Genomic DNA, 14,711 nt, shown 5'->3' with positions numbered 1-14,711 from the left:
CTGGTCGGTGGCGTCGTCAGGTGGCGCCAAGACGGGCTGAATATATCTTGGCCGTGGGCTCCTTCCGACTTTTAAGAAGCTTTTCAGCTTCGTCCAAATTATAAATTTTGTTAATGCAATGCCACGAATCGAAATACTGCCGAACCAACCCTCTACGCGTCATGCGCTAAGAGAAAACGCCATCCGATGCCCTTTTAGCCAGCCTGCCCGCCCAAAATGCATGTACACTTCTCCCGTCAATGAGCCATATTACCGCCTGCGCCGAATCCTATGCTCTCCGCCGTTCCTCTTACGTCGCCTCCTGTCAGGAGGAGGCCCCAGTGGTACATCTCGCAGCTCCCATTCCGTTAACCTGACCATGAAATCGTCTACATGCGGTGCTTCCTCCCCGTCCAGATCCCGGTCACCATCCGAAATTGGCGGCGCCGACGGCCTCGGAGTAGCGCTGGGCCGCGAACTAGCTTCGTTGAAGTCGGCGTCGTCGATGTGGACTTCGGTGACGATTTCTTTCTGTGCCACTTTGGCCGCCTCGGTATCTTCCTTGTCTTCCACACCTTCCAGCACGCTCCCCAAGCCCGATGGATCCGGCATTCCCATGTTTCCCAAAACCTTGTCCATGGCTGCGTTCGCTTCGGAGTCCTCCGCTTCAGGTACTTCGTCCAACACGTCCTTGTAGGTAAGACGGTTGAAATAGTCTGTTGTGAAGTCGCCTTTTTGAATGATAACATCATCAAGAAGCCTCTTTTGGTTTGACTTGCGCAGGATGTTAGCTTCAATCGTGTACTCAGACACGAACCTGTAGATGTGCACATCGCGCGTTTGACCAATTCTGTGACATCTATCTTGACATTGCTTGTCCATCGCAGGATTCCAGTCGAGATCGTAGAAGATGACGGTATCAGCACCTGTTAGGTTGATTCCTAACCCGCCAGATCTCGACGACAGAATGAATGCCAGGATTCTTGGGTCATTGTTGAATCGATCCGTGAGTACTTGTCGTTGCTCTATTTTAGTCGCGCCGTCGAGACGAAGGTAACGATGACCATGGATATTGAGAAACTGCTCCAGGACATCAAGTACCTTAGTCATCTGAGTAAAGATCAACGCACGATGGCCACCGGCTTGAAGATCACGCAAAAGTTTAGCAAGCCTTTGAAGTTTGCCACAGTCGTACTGAAGTAATCTCTTGTCCGGAAAAGCGATGGAAAGTCGGATACGAGATTCGTGATAAGGATCGGGGCGGCTGTTTGTAATGGAGCTTCGAACTAACTGAGCTCGGTCCTCGCCCAGTGCCAAGGGGATCAAGTCACTCGCTACAACGGCAGGGGTGACGAAGCCAAACTTTTGTACGGTTGTTGCCAAAGCTTCGGAACGTTCGTCCAAAGTTGGAACGATGTTTGGCCACACCGAAGGCGTACCGAGGTACCATTCTCCTTGATTCTGTCCCTTCCAGGGACCTCTGGAAGCGATAAACTGGCTCGTGAGATTGTTCAGCGTGATACGATCAATGAAGCCGGTGCCATAAACTGGAGTCCTTTGCGCTCGCCGACGCGTTATGTGGAGGCAGTTCTGGAGATGTGCCAGTGTTGATTGATCTGAAGTTGCTGCAAGATGAGTTGACAATGAACTGAGAGACGAGCCATCCACGCCGCTTAAAGGTTTAAGTCGCCGAGTCTGCCGTTCGATTAACCCTTCCAGAGGCCGGATAGCTTGAATCGCCTGGATTCGTTTTGCTTGGACGGCAGAAACGTGCTCCTTTTTGGCTAGGCAAAGGTTTAAGAAATCTAGATCTAGCTTTTCGTTTTGGTCTTCTTGGAGCAGGCGCTTGCGCACCAGTAGGTCTTTGATTTCGTAGTCGGCTACCACAGACTTCGGCATCGCGAACGAGGTCACAATCTGCCTTGTCTCGAAGAGGTCCGGATGATTGCAAACCTTTCGAAGCGACATCAGGCAGTTCATGATAGACATGTAGTTACCTCCGGCTAAGGTCTGCCTAGTATCCGCTCTGCCCATGAAGCCGTCATAGAGCTGTCTCTGTCTTTTGGAAAGACGGCAGTAGACAACGTGCTCATACTTTCCCGGCATTTGCTTCTCAACATCGGCTTTGAGCCTTCTCAAAAGGTAGGGACGTAAGACTTCATGTAGTTGCTTCACTGTAGCCTGTGCCTCGGCATCGAGCTCTTGCCTTCCCTGGTCAAGGATCTGATTGGTAGGCCTTGCCATGGCGTGCGTGAAATTACTGAGGGCTGCAAACCCGCCTTGTCCATCGTCTCCAGATGGCATAAGGAAGAACAATAAAGACCAGAGTTCCTGGAGATTGTTTTGAAGTGGAGTACCGGTAAGCAGAAGCCGCCTTTGGGTTTTGAATGTCAATAGTGTCTGCCAACGTTGAGTTTGGAAATTCTTGATGTTATGAGCCTCGTCCAGGATGAGGTAGTGCCAGCTGCGTTTCTTGAAAGCCGCGGCATCATGGAGAATGAGTTGATAGGACGTGATAACCACATTCCAGAGATCATCATTCATCCAACCTTGACGCTTGCGTTTCCGCTCCTCAATAGAGCCATAGTACGCCAAAACTTTAAATCCCGGACAGAATTTCTTGAACTCCATTTCCCAGTTCAGCATGACACTGGTTGGCACCACAACAAGATGAGGCCCCCACACTTGCCGCTCCACTGCCAGATGCGCAAGCAGGGCAATGGTCTGAATTGTCTTGCCCAAACCCATCTCATCTGCAAGGATTCCGTTGGTGTTGCCATCGTAAAGACCAGCAAGCCAATCCAACCCTTCATGTTGATATGGTCGGAGCTTGCCACGAAGCAATGGAGGAACTGGTGTCTTGATTGTTGTAGGAGATTCCACAGGGTCGGCCATCAGTTCTCCATTGTTGCCTTGAGAGATGTCTTCTGGGTTCTGTTGCTGGCCTTCCGCAGTGTCGATCATATTGGCGTCCTTCGGTGGAGACTGAGCCTCAAGCAAACCGTCAACGGAGTTACCTGCAGCGGGCTCTCTATCAAGTGCAGTCCCGCTGGGTTCGGCAAGCGGTACGTCTTTCTCCGTGACCAGTTCGAGACCATTTGCTTCATGTTCCTTGTCGTCCCCAATATCTGCAACACTTTCGGCTGTCGCAGCTTTCTCGCTTTCCAGTTCTTGAGCAGCCTTTTTTTTCAATTCTTCGATCTCCTGGCCAGACAGGAAGCCCCAGGTCCCCAAAGCATCCTCATCATTTTCGTCTTCTTCAGTTTCTTCGTCGTCTTCATCGTCCTCTTCAGTTGCACTGCCCTCATCATCGGAATCCATGTTCATGTCGGAGTCGTCATCTTCGTCATCCATAAGAATATTGTCAACTTCCTCCAGCGTCACTTTTGAGGGATCGATACCACCCAAATCGTTCTTATCCGTGCGGGGGTCGTTGGTCGACGCCGTAGCTTCATCATCATCCTTAGCAGAAGTACCGTTTGTCAACAAGCTCCGAAGCCCCAAAGAGTTGTCAGCGCGCTCTTCTTCCTCTGTCTCCCCCCCGCCCCCATCATCCTCGTACTCTTCTTCAGACAAACCAAACTCTGATGGTCGAAGATTCGCATATTTTTCCCTGAGCTGGTCTTGGGTCAAATTGGCATCCTCATCTTCATCGTGAACGGTCTCTTCCTCCTCGCTCTCTTCAGATGACATGTTTTCCGAGTCAGGGCCAGATACGGATCCAGATCCAGACTCGTCGTCCATGACGTCATGGCTAGAACCAGGGCGTGTGCTGTCTATGCGGCTTTCCCCGTCTTCGCCTTCATCTTCCTGACCATCATCACCCTCCAGGTATGACTCGGAGTCCTCGCCCATATCACTGCTGTAGATTGAGTCTGCTCTGTTCCTTCGTTCCTTAAGCAGGTGCGTTGACTGATCCAACAAGGATTTCATGGTCTGCTTGCCGAGTTTCTCCTGCTCTTGTTGCCAGCGCTCCTGCCTCCGCTTGTCGACTTCTGCCCTAACCAGCAACCATTGCTGCTGTATATCCTTGACCAACTGCTTGTAACGCTTTTCCGCATAGTCTTTTTCTTGAGCCTCAATCTCCTCCTTTGTCTTGGGTCTTTCGGCTTCCAGTTTTGCCAGTTTTGCTCCTTGCCGTGAATTCCACGCTTCCATGCACTCGAACGCTAATCGGCGGGCTGTTATGACATGGTTTCTGCGCTCCGCCATGAGTAACTTTCGAAAATTAGCCGCATGGGCAGCAATATGATTCCACGGTCCGTAACGCGGCGGAGGCTCTTCTTCTGCATCAGCCGCATATTTTGAGCATTGACCCTCACTCAAAACTCCGCCTGATTGCGCGGCGTCCAATATCCTCAGCCTTAATCGCGCTTCATCTCGTGCTTCCTCTGCCGTTATTTTCCGGAAATCCTCTCCCGCAAGTGGATCATCTTGTTCTAGCCACTCGGCAAAAGAGGAGTGTTTCCGGGGCGGTTCGGCATTGAGTGGATGAAGAAACGGAAGTTGTAACGGGCCTAGCTTGAGCTTGAGTCGTGGCGTACGGGCAGCCGAGGTTGGGCTCGATTGCACCGTCGTCTGGTGTCCATTCGGAATATTGTTAGCCTGTGCTTTAGCAAAATCATTTATGCGACCGGATTTTCGCGTGGCCGAGCCGTTTGGAGTCGATGCAGGCTCGTGGCGAAACTTTCGCGTCGTGCCATTTGCTTTCGGCTTCTCGAGTTCCTGCGCTGAGCCTGAGGCTCTCTTGTATTTTGCCTGGACGCTACGCGAGGGTGACTGGACGGCGGGGCTGGCAGTCGATTTGAGAGAGTGGGCCTTGGTGGCCTTGTGGCCGTTGGTCGAGGCAGCATGGCGCGTAGTCCTCCGCTTGTCGGTGCTAGAATCGCGCTCAACGGGAAGGGCATTCGTGCGTCCCGACTTTCTCCTGCCGTCGACAATGAATGACGTGGGCCCATCAGCGGCGACCTTTTTCCAGGGCGGTGACGGGGGTCTCGAGGGCCTGTCCGAGTCGTCGAGTTTACGACGCTTGGTCGGGGGCGTGGCGTCATGCTGGGCGGGGCGAGAGATGGAGTTGGTGCAGGCGCTGGCCGGCTGGGGAGTTAGGTCGAGCGCGTCGTGGCCATCGCGATGGTTGTCATGGCTCTCGCGAAGTTTCGTGTTTTGCATAGCAAGGACGTTCCGCGGGTTGTGTGTCACGGGCAGCGCCCTCTGCACATGGGAGAGTCGCTCAGGCGAGAGCAGGGCCGGAAGCGAACAGGGATGGACGGTGATGGGGGAGCAAAAAGATGTGCAGATGGTGTTCGCCGCCGACGGCCGTTGCGTTGCCGTTGCGTTGCGTTCCATGCGTCGCGCGCGTTCGGCCTCTCTGTCGGCCCGTCCTACATCTACGTCGACCTGCGACTGCCCGTTGACTGCCTCTACCTAGCTACTATATCCACCCGCCATTGTCCATTCGCCCTCCACCGTAAGCCCCGCCGACAACCCAAGGCCCCCCCTCTCTGACCCTCCCCAGATGCTCTCGCGGAGAATTACCGCCGCCGCCCGTCCCCTCGCCGCCCGCGCCCTGCAGCCCGCCGCGCGCCCCGTCCGCACCCAGATCCGATGCCTTTCCCAGGCCGACGTTGAGGACCCCGACATGGTCAGTCATCGCCTTGGCTCCCTGCCGCGACGCTAATTCGTGCCGTCTGATAGAACGGGGGCTACATTAACCCTCCCCGCGTCAAGCGCCAGTTCCGTGACCCTTACGGCGACTGGTGGGACAAGCAGGAGCGCCGCAACTACGGCGAGCCCGTCCACGAGGACAACGACATTCTCGGCATCTTCAGTCCCGAGGAGTATACCCATTTTACCCCTGGCTGGGGCGCCGTTCTCTTCGGCACCTTCGTTGCGACTGTCCTTGGTTTCAGCGCCGTCGTTTCCCATATGTACCCGGACAAGGCCAGCGTCCCCAAGACGTACCCAGACGGCTTGGAGGCCGAGCTGGGAGGCCCCAATGCTCTGCGTGTAAGTCTGTCCAATTCCGAGCAGCGCTCAAGATGTTTGCTCATGCCTTTATTCGTAGGCCCGCAAGCACGGTGAGGATCAGTACTAAAAGGTTTGCTGGCAATTACCTGGACTGTATATAAATACCGGTGCCACGCGCCTCAACAGTGGCCTTTCCCCGAATTCTCGTTTTGCTATAAAGTCCTTGCTTAAAGGCCATTTTACTGTGTGCTTTTACATGGCGTTCCGCTATGAACTGGATCCTAATGAGTGAAGCGGAACTTCCCCGATGTAAGCCATCGATACAAAACCCGGCATCTATACTTTGGCCGCCAAGGTAAAATTTAGCTCTTTGACTTGGACCGTTATTCAATCTCGGCGTATTCATAGACAGCCTTCAGGTATGAGTTTAACCAGATATGGTTCTAGCCTCGCGGTCATTTCTACAAAGCGCCGTTCATTTAAAAGCCAATATGGACAGTAAATTTCATGCCGCTGATACGTCTATTTGACATTTCCAGCACACTTGCTTCTGCTCAAGGTTATGAAAGCAAAGGCTAATGCCGAGAAGGCTTCGTACGAGTCGATAATATATTGGGTATTGTCAGTAATTCTTACGTAAACGATGCTATGAGAAAGCCTGGACCGGTTGGATGTTCACTCTGTACCTAGGTTGAGATAATGACGTAAAGGATACCATAGCCAAAGAACACGCTGGCTGCTAATGGCGACCAGATACTGATGGAAGGATGGCTAGTTCATCCCATTCAAGAGAGCGAAGCAGAAATAGCGACGCTGCCTCTCAGCATGAAAAACCGAATCCGAACTTCTGGAAACAAGGGATCCCTCCTTGCTCCTGTAACTTCCTCAGGTCTCGCTTGGTCCGTCTGTGGATTAGGGGAACGAGAGCACTTGCACCAAACAGACCAACCACGATTGCTAGGAAGCATAATACCGTAATACCCTGGCTTGTGCCATGTATTTGGCCGAAGATATAATATTAACCGTCAGATACAGCGCGACGAGGATGATTAGGGATTCCCTAGCTGTCAGTAGAATGGCCTGTAATGTTCTCTTCAGTCGTTAGTCCGATGTAATCTCCAGTCGCCGATAATACGAAGATGTTCAGTTATCCAGCGAAGCAGAATAGATAGGTATGTCTCTTGTTAAACAAGATCACAAGCCCCAAAACAAGGCTCAAACATAAAAAGAGTAGTCGATCTAGTTTAACTCTAACTCACCAAGACGGGATCTGCAAGCCGTCAGTAAAATGACCCTTGTGGTCGACAGGCTCAGTGAACGCAACTTGCAAATACAGAGAGAGCGTAAACCCTTTCTATTGGGTTCCACGGATCCGAGAGGGAACCGCCAGCACATGTTAGTGGATTGCCGGGCATATATCGGCATAAAGGGTCAAACTTGACAGCGTACGTCCAAACCTACTCCATAGAAAAACCACAAAAAAGTGGAATGCAAGCTGCGCGCCAATATCATAAGCAGGGCCAGATGCAGCTACTAACACCATATATAGTATTAACGTGGAAATGCACATCGGGTTTCTTCCCAGGATTTCACTGAAGAGTTCTGCAAAGAATGCGACACCGAATCCAACAAGTAAATGCCCTAAAAAGTGAGTTGTAGCGTTTTCGGCCATCGTACGACATAAGTACCATTATGTATAACAGAGAACTCACTAATAGCCAAGCTCTCTGCGACTTCAGAGACATCAGACTCCCCAGTGCCTCCTGGAGCACCTCGAAAACTATATTCGAAGCTACACTGACCAACAAACCCAATCCCAGCAATCAGTATTATCACGCAAAGTCGCCTAAGGTAGATCCAACTGTGAGGAACCAACGACAACAAAAGCTTTTGCTTGCTTTTCATCTCTTTCAGAGTTCGTGAGAGGACACTGACACCCGCCAATGCCATCCCCAGAGCGGTGCTCCTACTTCGCCCCGTCTTGATCGCCGATAACCGGTCAAGATCGGTTGATAGAGTCGGTTCAGCCTCTTCTACGATGACCCCATGTAATTCGAGCTCGCCGAAGTTCTCCATTAGGGCGGCTTCTGGTACATGGTTGGGGGGGGGGCGGTTCTTCCGTGCTGATTTCGTCTCTTCCTAATTTTGTTCCGCTGAAATTTGAAAGGACTAGCAAAACAATTTGAGGACGGTGGAGAAAGTGTCTGATGATAGTGCTGGCGCTCTCGTGCCCATGTGGACGGCTTTCCTTGATCTTTTTTATATTATCCTTTTAGTTGTATGCAGAACTTCCGGTATCCTATATGATTTCATGCTAGATTATCTGGGAGGTTCCTGAGCGGTCATTCCAACTACACAAGGTTGACTGGCTACAACGTGAAGAACAACCACAGTGGTCAAGACAGTATCATATAACTAATTGCCGACGTATCATCCAACAATCCGCATACTTTAGCAATGCTTTAACAATGCTTCAATCACCGAGCCTCTTGAGAACTAATTCAAGCATAAGTATTGTTGAAAAGGCTCGGTCATGAGTCCATGCCGTCGGTTGATGCTTATTGTGGAGGTGACAATAAAAGCTAAGGAAAAGCGGCACGGCTATGGAACTGACGCTGCAGAATTTCATGCGAATCAAGATCAAAGAGATTGCATCTAGAACATTTGGTTGGTCAAGTAAACAGTGGATAGATTACAAGATGCATGGTTTGCGCTCTCTACGCTCTAAATTGAAGATCGAACGCGAGAATTCGCCTATGGTATTCAAAACAGGCGAACAAGCCCTTCTCTGTACCTAGAACTTGTAAACCTGCTCTTTGCTGTAGCCGAGCTCTTTCAGATAACCATCTATTTCGCCTTGGTCCTTCGGGCTCTTCTTTGTGCCACTGATGGCCTTGTACATTCCCGGCGGACCGCAAACGAAGATCTTCAAGTTGTCGCCCTGCTTGGGTTCGGGAAGGACCGTCTTGAGCAATTCCTTGGTCACGTACCCTTTACCTTGCTGCCATCCTTCCGGTGGGTTGTCGAGCACGTAGAACGCACGGAAGCGCTGAGGGTAGGTGTTCTCGAGGTGCTCAAGCTCACGCTTCAGGATGATGTCTTCCTCGCTAATGTTTCCATAGACGAGGGTGACCTTAGTCTTGTCCTCAGGGTTCTTGAAAATTGCACGGATGAGCTGGTACATGGGCGTGATACCAGTACCACCCGCGATCAGTGCGATTTGTTGGTGCTTGTTAGATTCCCACGGGTACTTGGGAATCGGACCCTTAAAGTCCAGACGTTGACCAGGATTCATGTTGTGAAGGTGTTCGGACATGGGTCCGTTGGGATATCTCTTTACAATCAAGTCGATATAACCCCTGGTGTCTGGCAAAGTTTCTATTAGCATTTTGACGTTGAAGGTAGTTGGTGTAAGCTTTACCCTCGTCACTTGTAGGGGTGTACGGGCGGATGACAGCCTTCTCCATCTCCGGTCCCTTGTACTTAGTCAACAAAGCAGCTACAGCGATATCAGCACACATTAATGAGACGTAAATTGTATGTTGTGCCAACGCACAGGCAATGTGAAGACCAGAGACACTGTCCTCCTCGGGCAGATGGAAGCGGAATTTCTTGGTATTGTGGTTGAGCTGCTCAACACTCTCAAGCTTCAAAGAGATGAACCCCTGATCCCCACCAGTGAAGGCCATCATCGGCTTGCCAGTGGTGGAAGGGATGTTCTGCTCTTCTGTCTTGGATGCTGGCGAGCCCTGAGCCGCGGACTGGTCGCCCAAGCGCTCCCTGTTGGCGCCACGCTCGCCTTGGTTGAGGTAGTAGTAACCGCCAAAGCCAGCGGCAGCTGCCAGGCCAGCGTAGATGGCAGCATTGGAGCCTCCCTTAGGAGGCTCAGTTGCGTATCTCCGGACATGCTGCGGAAGTAGATGTCAGCGCTGAGCTCAAGCTAAAGAGGTCGGACAATGCTCACGCTCTTCAATGCCGCGGCGGGGCGGAATACTTGTCTCGCAAACATGATGACGGATGGTTGCGATACGTGTACGTGGAGAAGGGTTGGCTACGAGTACAGACAAGGTGCTGTTGTTGATGAGGAACTTGTCGAGGTCTGTGCCCGCTGCCCAGAGCTGATGACGTCTGTGCTGCCCCGAGCTTCCGCTTCCGCCGACCTAACCCGACCGACTAATTGCTAATATGTACACTACAATAAGTAACAGAATCGCTTGCGTGCTATGCTGTCTCAATCGCGAGCCCTAGCTCCACGTGATGCCCTGAAGCGCCTTTGTGAAAAATGTCCCCCGGTTGCTTTTACCCACAGACTCCGAAGCTCCAAGCCGCATTGCTAACCAAAGTACTATAAAGAACGTATTATTCGCAAGGGAGTGCTCAACTGGCCCCGGGATTCTCCCATATTAAATAGGTTAGGGGGTCTCACTACAAAACAAAGGACTGGCGCGGTAAGGCTCTGACTGAGCCGTGTCCGCTGCTGACTGTGGGTGGTAAATAGAAGAAAAATGCAAGCAACCAATGCGTCTATAGGCATGGTCTAAAAAAAATCCAAGTGTTATCCCTTGCGTGGCTTTGCTGCAGAGGGTGCGCGGCTATGGCTTTTCCCAGGGGACGTAGGTGGAGAGCTGTTCGAAGGCTCAGGCTCCTCAACAATTGTCGGGCAGTAAGTTTTGAGGACGTGTTTCAAGGCCGGTCGGCGGATAGGCTTTGAGAGGAAATAATCCATGCCAGAGTCGTAACATTCCTTTTTAAATGAGGCCAGTTAGCTGGTGACCAACCAACTATTGGGGTGCAATAAAACTAACCTTAACGTTGTTCTCCTCTGCATAGGCAGTCAAGGCGACAATAGGAGCGGAGTAGCCGGCTTGGCGGATAAGACGCGTAGACTGTAGTCCGTCGAGGTTTGGCATCTGAGAAATGTCAACTAAAATCTGTATTTTCGGTTAGTTGCACGAGCGTACCTGAACATCCATGAAGATCAAATTGTACGGATTGTGATTCTCCATGCTTTCTTTGACTTTGTCGTAGGCCTCTTGTCCGTCTAGTCATGGTCAGTCAGTATATCAATGTCTCGTGGGTTTCAGAGCGCCTACCTTTGGCAATGGAAACATCGTAAATATCCTCAAGTTTGAGCATCCTCAGAACAACTTCCTGGTTTACTTTGTTGTCCTCCGCAACGAGAACCTTGATCTTATCACTCTTCTTATTCGCTGCTTGAGCAGCCATGCGGTCCATGGCTGCGCCTTGAGCTGCCGGAGAATCTAGCGGTGTTGTTGATGCGAAGAACGGTTGTCTGAGGCCTACTAAACGCGGTTGAGAGTCGGATTCGAAGGAAACAGGGCCGTTGTTGCTGTTGTTGTTGTTGTTGTTGTTGCTGTGAGACGAATGTATAGATCTAGTGGCCGCGATGTCATCCGCCGTCCGTGACGGAGTCAATGGGGAGTCAATTGACAAGCTGCTTCTGCGACTGCCATCGACAACATTCATCATACTCGAAGCAGTACTGTCCGCTCGGTTCGTTATGTGTCTGAGGGGTATTGCCATTGTAAACGCACTCCCTTGTCCAACCGTGCTTCTCAAGCTGATGGAGCCTTTCATCAGTTGGGAAAGTTGCTGGCAGATGGCAAGACCAAGTCCAGTTCCGCCAAATTTCTTGCTCAATCCCAAGTCTCCCTGGACAAAAGGCTCGAATATCCTTTGCTGCAAATGATCCGGTATTCCTGGACCAGTGTCCTCCACTTCAAACTCGAAGGCCAGGAAACGTCCGGGGGGCGGTGAAGGCGCGCGCTCATTATCTAAGTTTTGCGAATAGGTGAATGGTTTCTCGTGGAGGACGTTGATCTGGTTTGCGGTATTTGTGTTCCTTGGAGTTATCGCAGAGCTTGACGTGGAGTCCATCCTGCTGCGATTTCTGGAATTCCGACCCGAGTTCTGACGGGACTGTAGGGAACTTTTACGACTTCCCTGAAAAGGAGTTGTACCCTCACCAATACACCGGATTACGCATACGACAGATCCTCCTTGTGGTGTGAACTTTAGGCTGTTGGATACCAGGTTAATAACAACCTGCAATATCCGATGCTGATCTCCCCACAAGATCATATCTTTCACGCGACCGATACCGAAAGGTGCGAGGCCCTTTTCGATCCCCGCACCTGGATCATCTGCACTGATTTCACTTGGTCCTTCGAAACGGACACGCAAGCTGATACCACTTTCTTTCGCCTGTTTGTCGAAGATTGCAAGCACCTGTGTGCTGATGTCACGCAACCTGAATTCTTTCTCATCAAGCGAGAGCTGTTGATGACCCACTTGGTTCTTGCTGTCTTGCGTGTCAGTAGCAGCAAACAAGAACAAGCCTTTACTACATACCTGAAAGTAAGGAGGTCGGTTAAGAGGTTCAAAAGTAGATCACCACTTTTGTAGATTATGCCAAGTGACCGTTTGATTTTGACGGGGTCGTCTTCAGACATGCACACAGCACACATTCCAAGGATACCTAAGTACTGTCAAAACCGCCCTGATACAAATACAGTGGGCAGTGTCTAACGAACCGTTGAGTGGTGTCTTCAGCTCATGCGAGATGTTCGCAATGAAGAGGGTTTTGCTTTCGTTTGCAGCTTCTGCAGCCTTCATGGCCTCTTCAAGCTCAGCTGTACGCTGTCTCACTCTTTCTTCAAGTTTTTCGTACTACAAAATCATTAGTTTAAAAGCTCTCGAAGTTTAAGCGCGTAAAACCGCACCTGCATCATCAGCTCATCCGTCATCTCATTGAATGTTGTTGTCAAATCCGTCAGTTCGTCGTGTATGAGATGCTTCCGATCCTTGACTTTTCTGGGTATGCGAAATTGATGGCGCCTCTCAGCTTCCCTGCGTTCAAGATTGCTACGCCTTCTGCCACGGCGCCAGCCCGTTATCTTCCCGAAAAATCCTTCTTTACGAGCCATAGCAGCCGCGAGCTCATCTTCATAAAGACCGGAATCGATACTCGAATCATCAGGTAGATAGCCAGTAGGCGATACCGATCGCCGGGTCGCATCCCTCAGCCTGCGGATAGGGCGACTGGAAAGGTGTGCAAGAGGAAAGACCACAAGCAACAAAGCTCCAGCAGTTCCGAAAACACAGGCGAGAAGAACGTTTCGAAGGTGGTCGATTGGTGCCCACACTTCAGAATGGGACTGTTCGACCAGGACGAGCCAATCACAAAGAGTGGTTTTCGGCCTGGCGTATCCAGCAGCTACCTTCTTGTTTTCCTCGTTCCGAGTGGAGATGACACTACCGGCATTGTTGGTTGCGTTTGAGAAGACAGTGTAACCCCGTTTCACAACGGGAAAATCGCTCCAACTGAATGGTTCCTGTGATTGGCCATACGCGTGTTTGGAGTGTCGTCCCATGGTGTTGTTTGGCGGCAACACAAATCTGATGGATTCATCACTGCCTGTAGACAGTGCCCCAGAAGCAAAACGATTGGTTGTGTTTCCAGGACCAAGGAGCAGAGTAATTCCAGAGTTATCCAGTCCTTCAGTCCCTTGAAGGACGTCGTAGACCAATTTAGCGTCCATGACTACAGTGATCCACCCAAGAATGTCAACAGCAGAAGTGTTGTTGATCACGGGCATGGTCAAAGACAACAAGGAAAATGTCGAATTTATTTCCCAAGGGCCGAGAAGGAGTGTCCCAGTTTCAGTGAGGGTCGTGCCATCGTAATTGGCTACGACCTCACTGAAAGTATCGTTGAGTGCAACACTGGAGAACGTCATGTTTGGATAGAGATTCGGGGGGTATCCAAGTCCTTCTTCACCTAAATTCGCCCTGGTTCCATTGTCATACCAGAGAGGCAAAGGGATGTTGCCGGTAACTTCAGATCCGGTAGCTTGTATAACTGAGGCGTTGGCGGCTGGGCCAGTATAAGTCTTGGGCCAAATCTGGGCTTGGAGCAGAAGATTGGTTGACTGTCCCCCAGAGAAGGCAGCTGCCAGGTCGTTGGTAGATTGGGTCCAGTTTGTGTTTGCTCGGAAGGTCTCATTGCCGTTGTTATATGCATACAGCGCTTTTTGTATAAGAACCCTCGAAGTTGCAGCGCGGGCAGACGACTGCATCAGCAAGAGGTTGGAAGCAAGCTGTGCGGCCTTTAATGAGGCAGCCAGACTTAAGCGCGAGGCTCTACCCAAGTTTAGATTCAAAATAACGAATCGCAATGGGTGCCGACTGACCTGATATCCAAAACGAAGTTGTAGTTCGTCACCTAAAGCTCAAAAACTCAGTAAATTGGCGACAGATGCACCACGCTAGCCAGGGAACAACTGACCCATGTTGCAACGGAAATAACAGCAAGGGCGACAAGTGAAGTCAATAACACCAATGCGCCCAGCTGCTCCCGTATCGATATCCGCATTTTCACCATGGAGATGCGTCTCTCCAACGGCACGGACTAGAGAGGAGCGGGAACGGGGTGGTCTTGAGTGGCCCCTGCGACCGCTTGATGCGGTGCTAGATGGAGAAGAACTGAGGTTACGAAACTGCCATGCCTTGGCCGAATTCCTGGGGGTGAAACTGCAGCCGTTCAGGGCGTAGTCGAGGGCAGTCGAGGGCGGTCGAGGTGGAGCGGGAACAAAGAGTTGGCGAATGGATTTGGTCGGTGGACAGCGAAAGCGGCGCGGAGAAAACGAACGCGGAGGTATAACGAACGGATGGCGTAGCAGGAAGGATTGGCAATAGGATCGAGGTGCGGTGGCGGCAAGAATGCTGGGTTGAGGAAAGGTTTG

At 51.2% G+C, this 14,711-nt stretch overlaps 5 protein-coding genes across 5 annotated transcripts; 1 reads left to right on the top strand and 4 right to left on the bottom strand.

Annotated features, from left to right (window-relative positions):
- Positions 1-249: 249 nt before the first annotated feature.
- Positions 250-5,148, bottom strand: K452DRAFT_231648 (uncharacterized protein; the record flags this gene model as incomplete). The annotated part of the gene is made up of 2 exons (XM_033537180.1): positions 250-3,651; positions 3,697-5,148. 2 exons carry the CDS (start codon positions 5,146-5,148, stop codon positions 250-252), a joined length of 4,854 nt encoding a protein of 1,617 aa, XP_033395640.1.
- Positions 5,149-5,494: 346 nt separating this feature from the next.
- Positions 5,495-6,073, top strand: K452DRAFT_299902 (uncharacterized protein; the record flags this gene model as incomplete). Its single annotated transcript, XM_033542278.1, has 3 exons — positions 5,495-5,620; positions 5,674-5,985; positions 6,044-6,073. The coding sequence occupies 3 exons, from the start codon at positions 5,495-5,497 to the stop codon at positions 6,071-6,073; spliced, it is 468 nt and encodes a 155-aa protein (XP_033395639.1).
- Positions 6,074-7,256: 1,183 nt separating this feature from the next.
- Positions 7,257-7,851, bottom strand: K452DRAFT_231454 (uncharacterized protein; the record flags this gene model as incomplete). Its single annotated transcript, XM_033537166.1, has 3 exons — positions 7,257-7,382; positions 7,424-7,587; positions 7,659-7,851. 3 exons carry the CDS (start codon positions 7,849-7,851, stop codon positions 7,257-7,259), a joined length of 483 nt encoding a protein of 160 aa, XP_033395638.1.
- An 889-nt stretch (positions 7,852-8,740) lies between these two features.
- K452DRAFT_299901 (uncharacterized protein) lies at positions 8,741-9,955 on the bottom strand (the record flags this gene model as incomplete). The annotated part of the gene is made up of 4 exons (XM_033542277.1): positions 8,741-9,312; positions 9,368-9,445; positions 9,503-9,854; positions 9,911-9,955. 4 exons carry the CDS (start codon positions 9,953-9,955, stop codon positions 8,741-8,743), a joined length of 1,047 nt encoding a protein of 348 aa, XP_033395637.1.
- A 546-nt stretch (positions 9,956-10,501) lies between these two features.
- Positions 10,502-14,350, bottom strand: K452DRAFT_327849 (uncharacterized protein; the record flags this gene model as incomplete). The annotated part of the gene is made up of 9 exons (XM_033544947.1): positions 10,502-10,690; positions 10,752-10,856; positions 10,908-10,987; positions 11,040-12,268; positions 12,319-12,445; positions 12,501-12,636; positions 12,690-14,109; positions 14,160-14,191; positions 14,255-14,350. The coding sequence occupies 9 exons, from the start codon at positions 14,348-14,350 to the stop codon at positions 10,502-10,504; spliced, it is 3,414 nt and encodes a 1,137-aa protein (XP_033395636.1).
- Between the last annotated feature and the right edge of the window lie 361 nt (positions 14,351-14,711).

This window comes from Aplosporella prunicola (genome assembly GCF_010093885.1).
Source record: "Aplosporella prunicola CBS 121167 unplaced genomic scaffold K452scaffold_18, whole genome shotgun sequence".
NCBI classification, from domain to species: Eukaryota; Fungi; Ascomycota; class Dothideomycetes; order Botryosphaeriales; family Aplosporellaceae; genus Aplosporella; species Aplosporella prunicola.
This window is presented reverse-complemented; position numbering and strand designations above follow the sequence as displayed.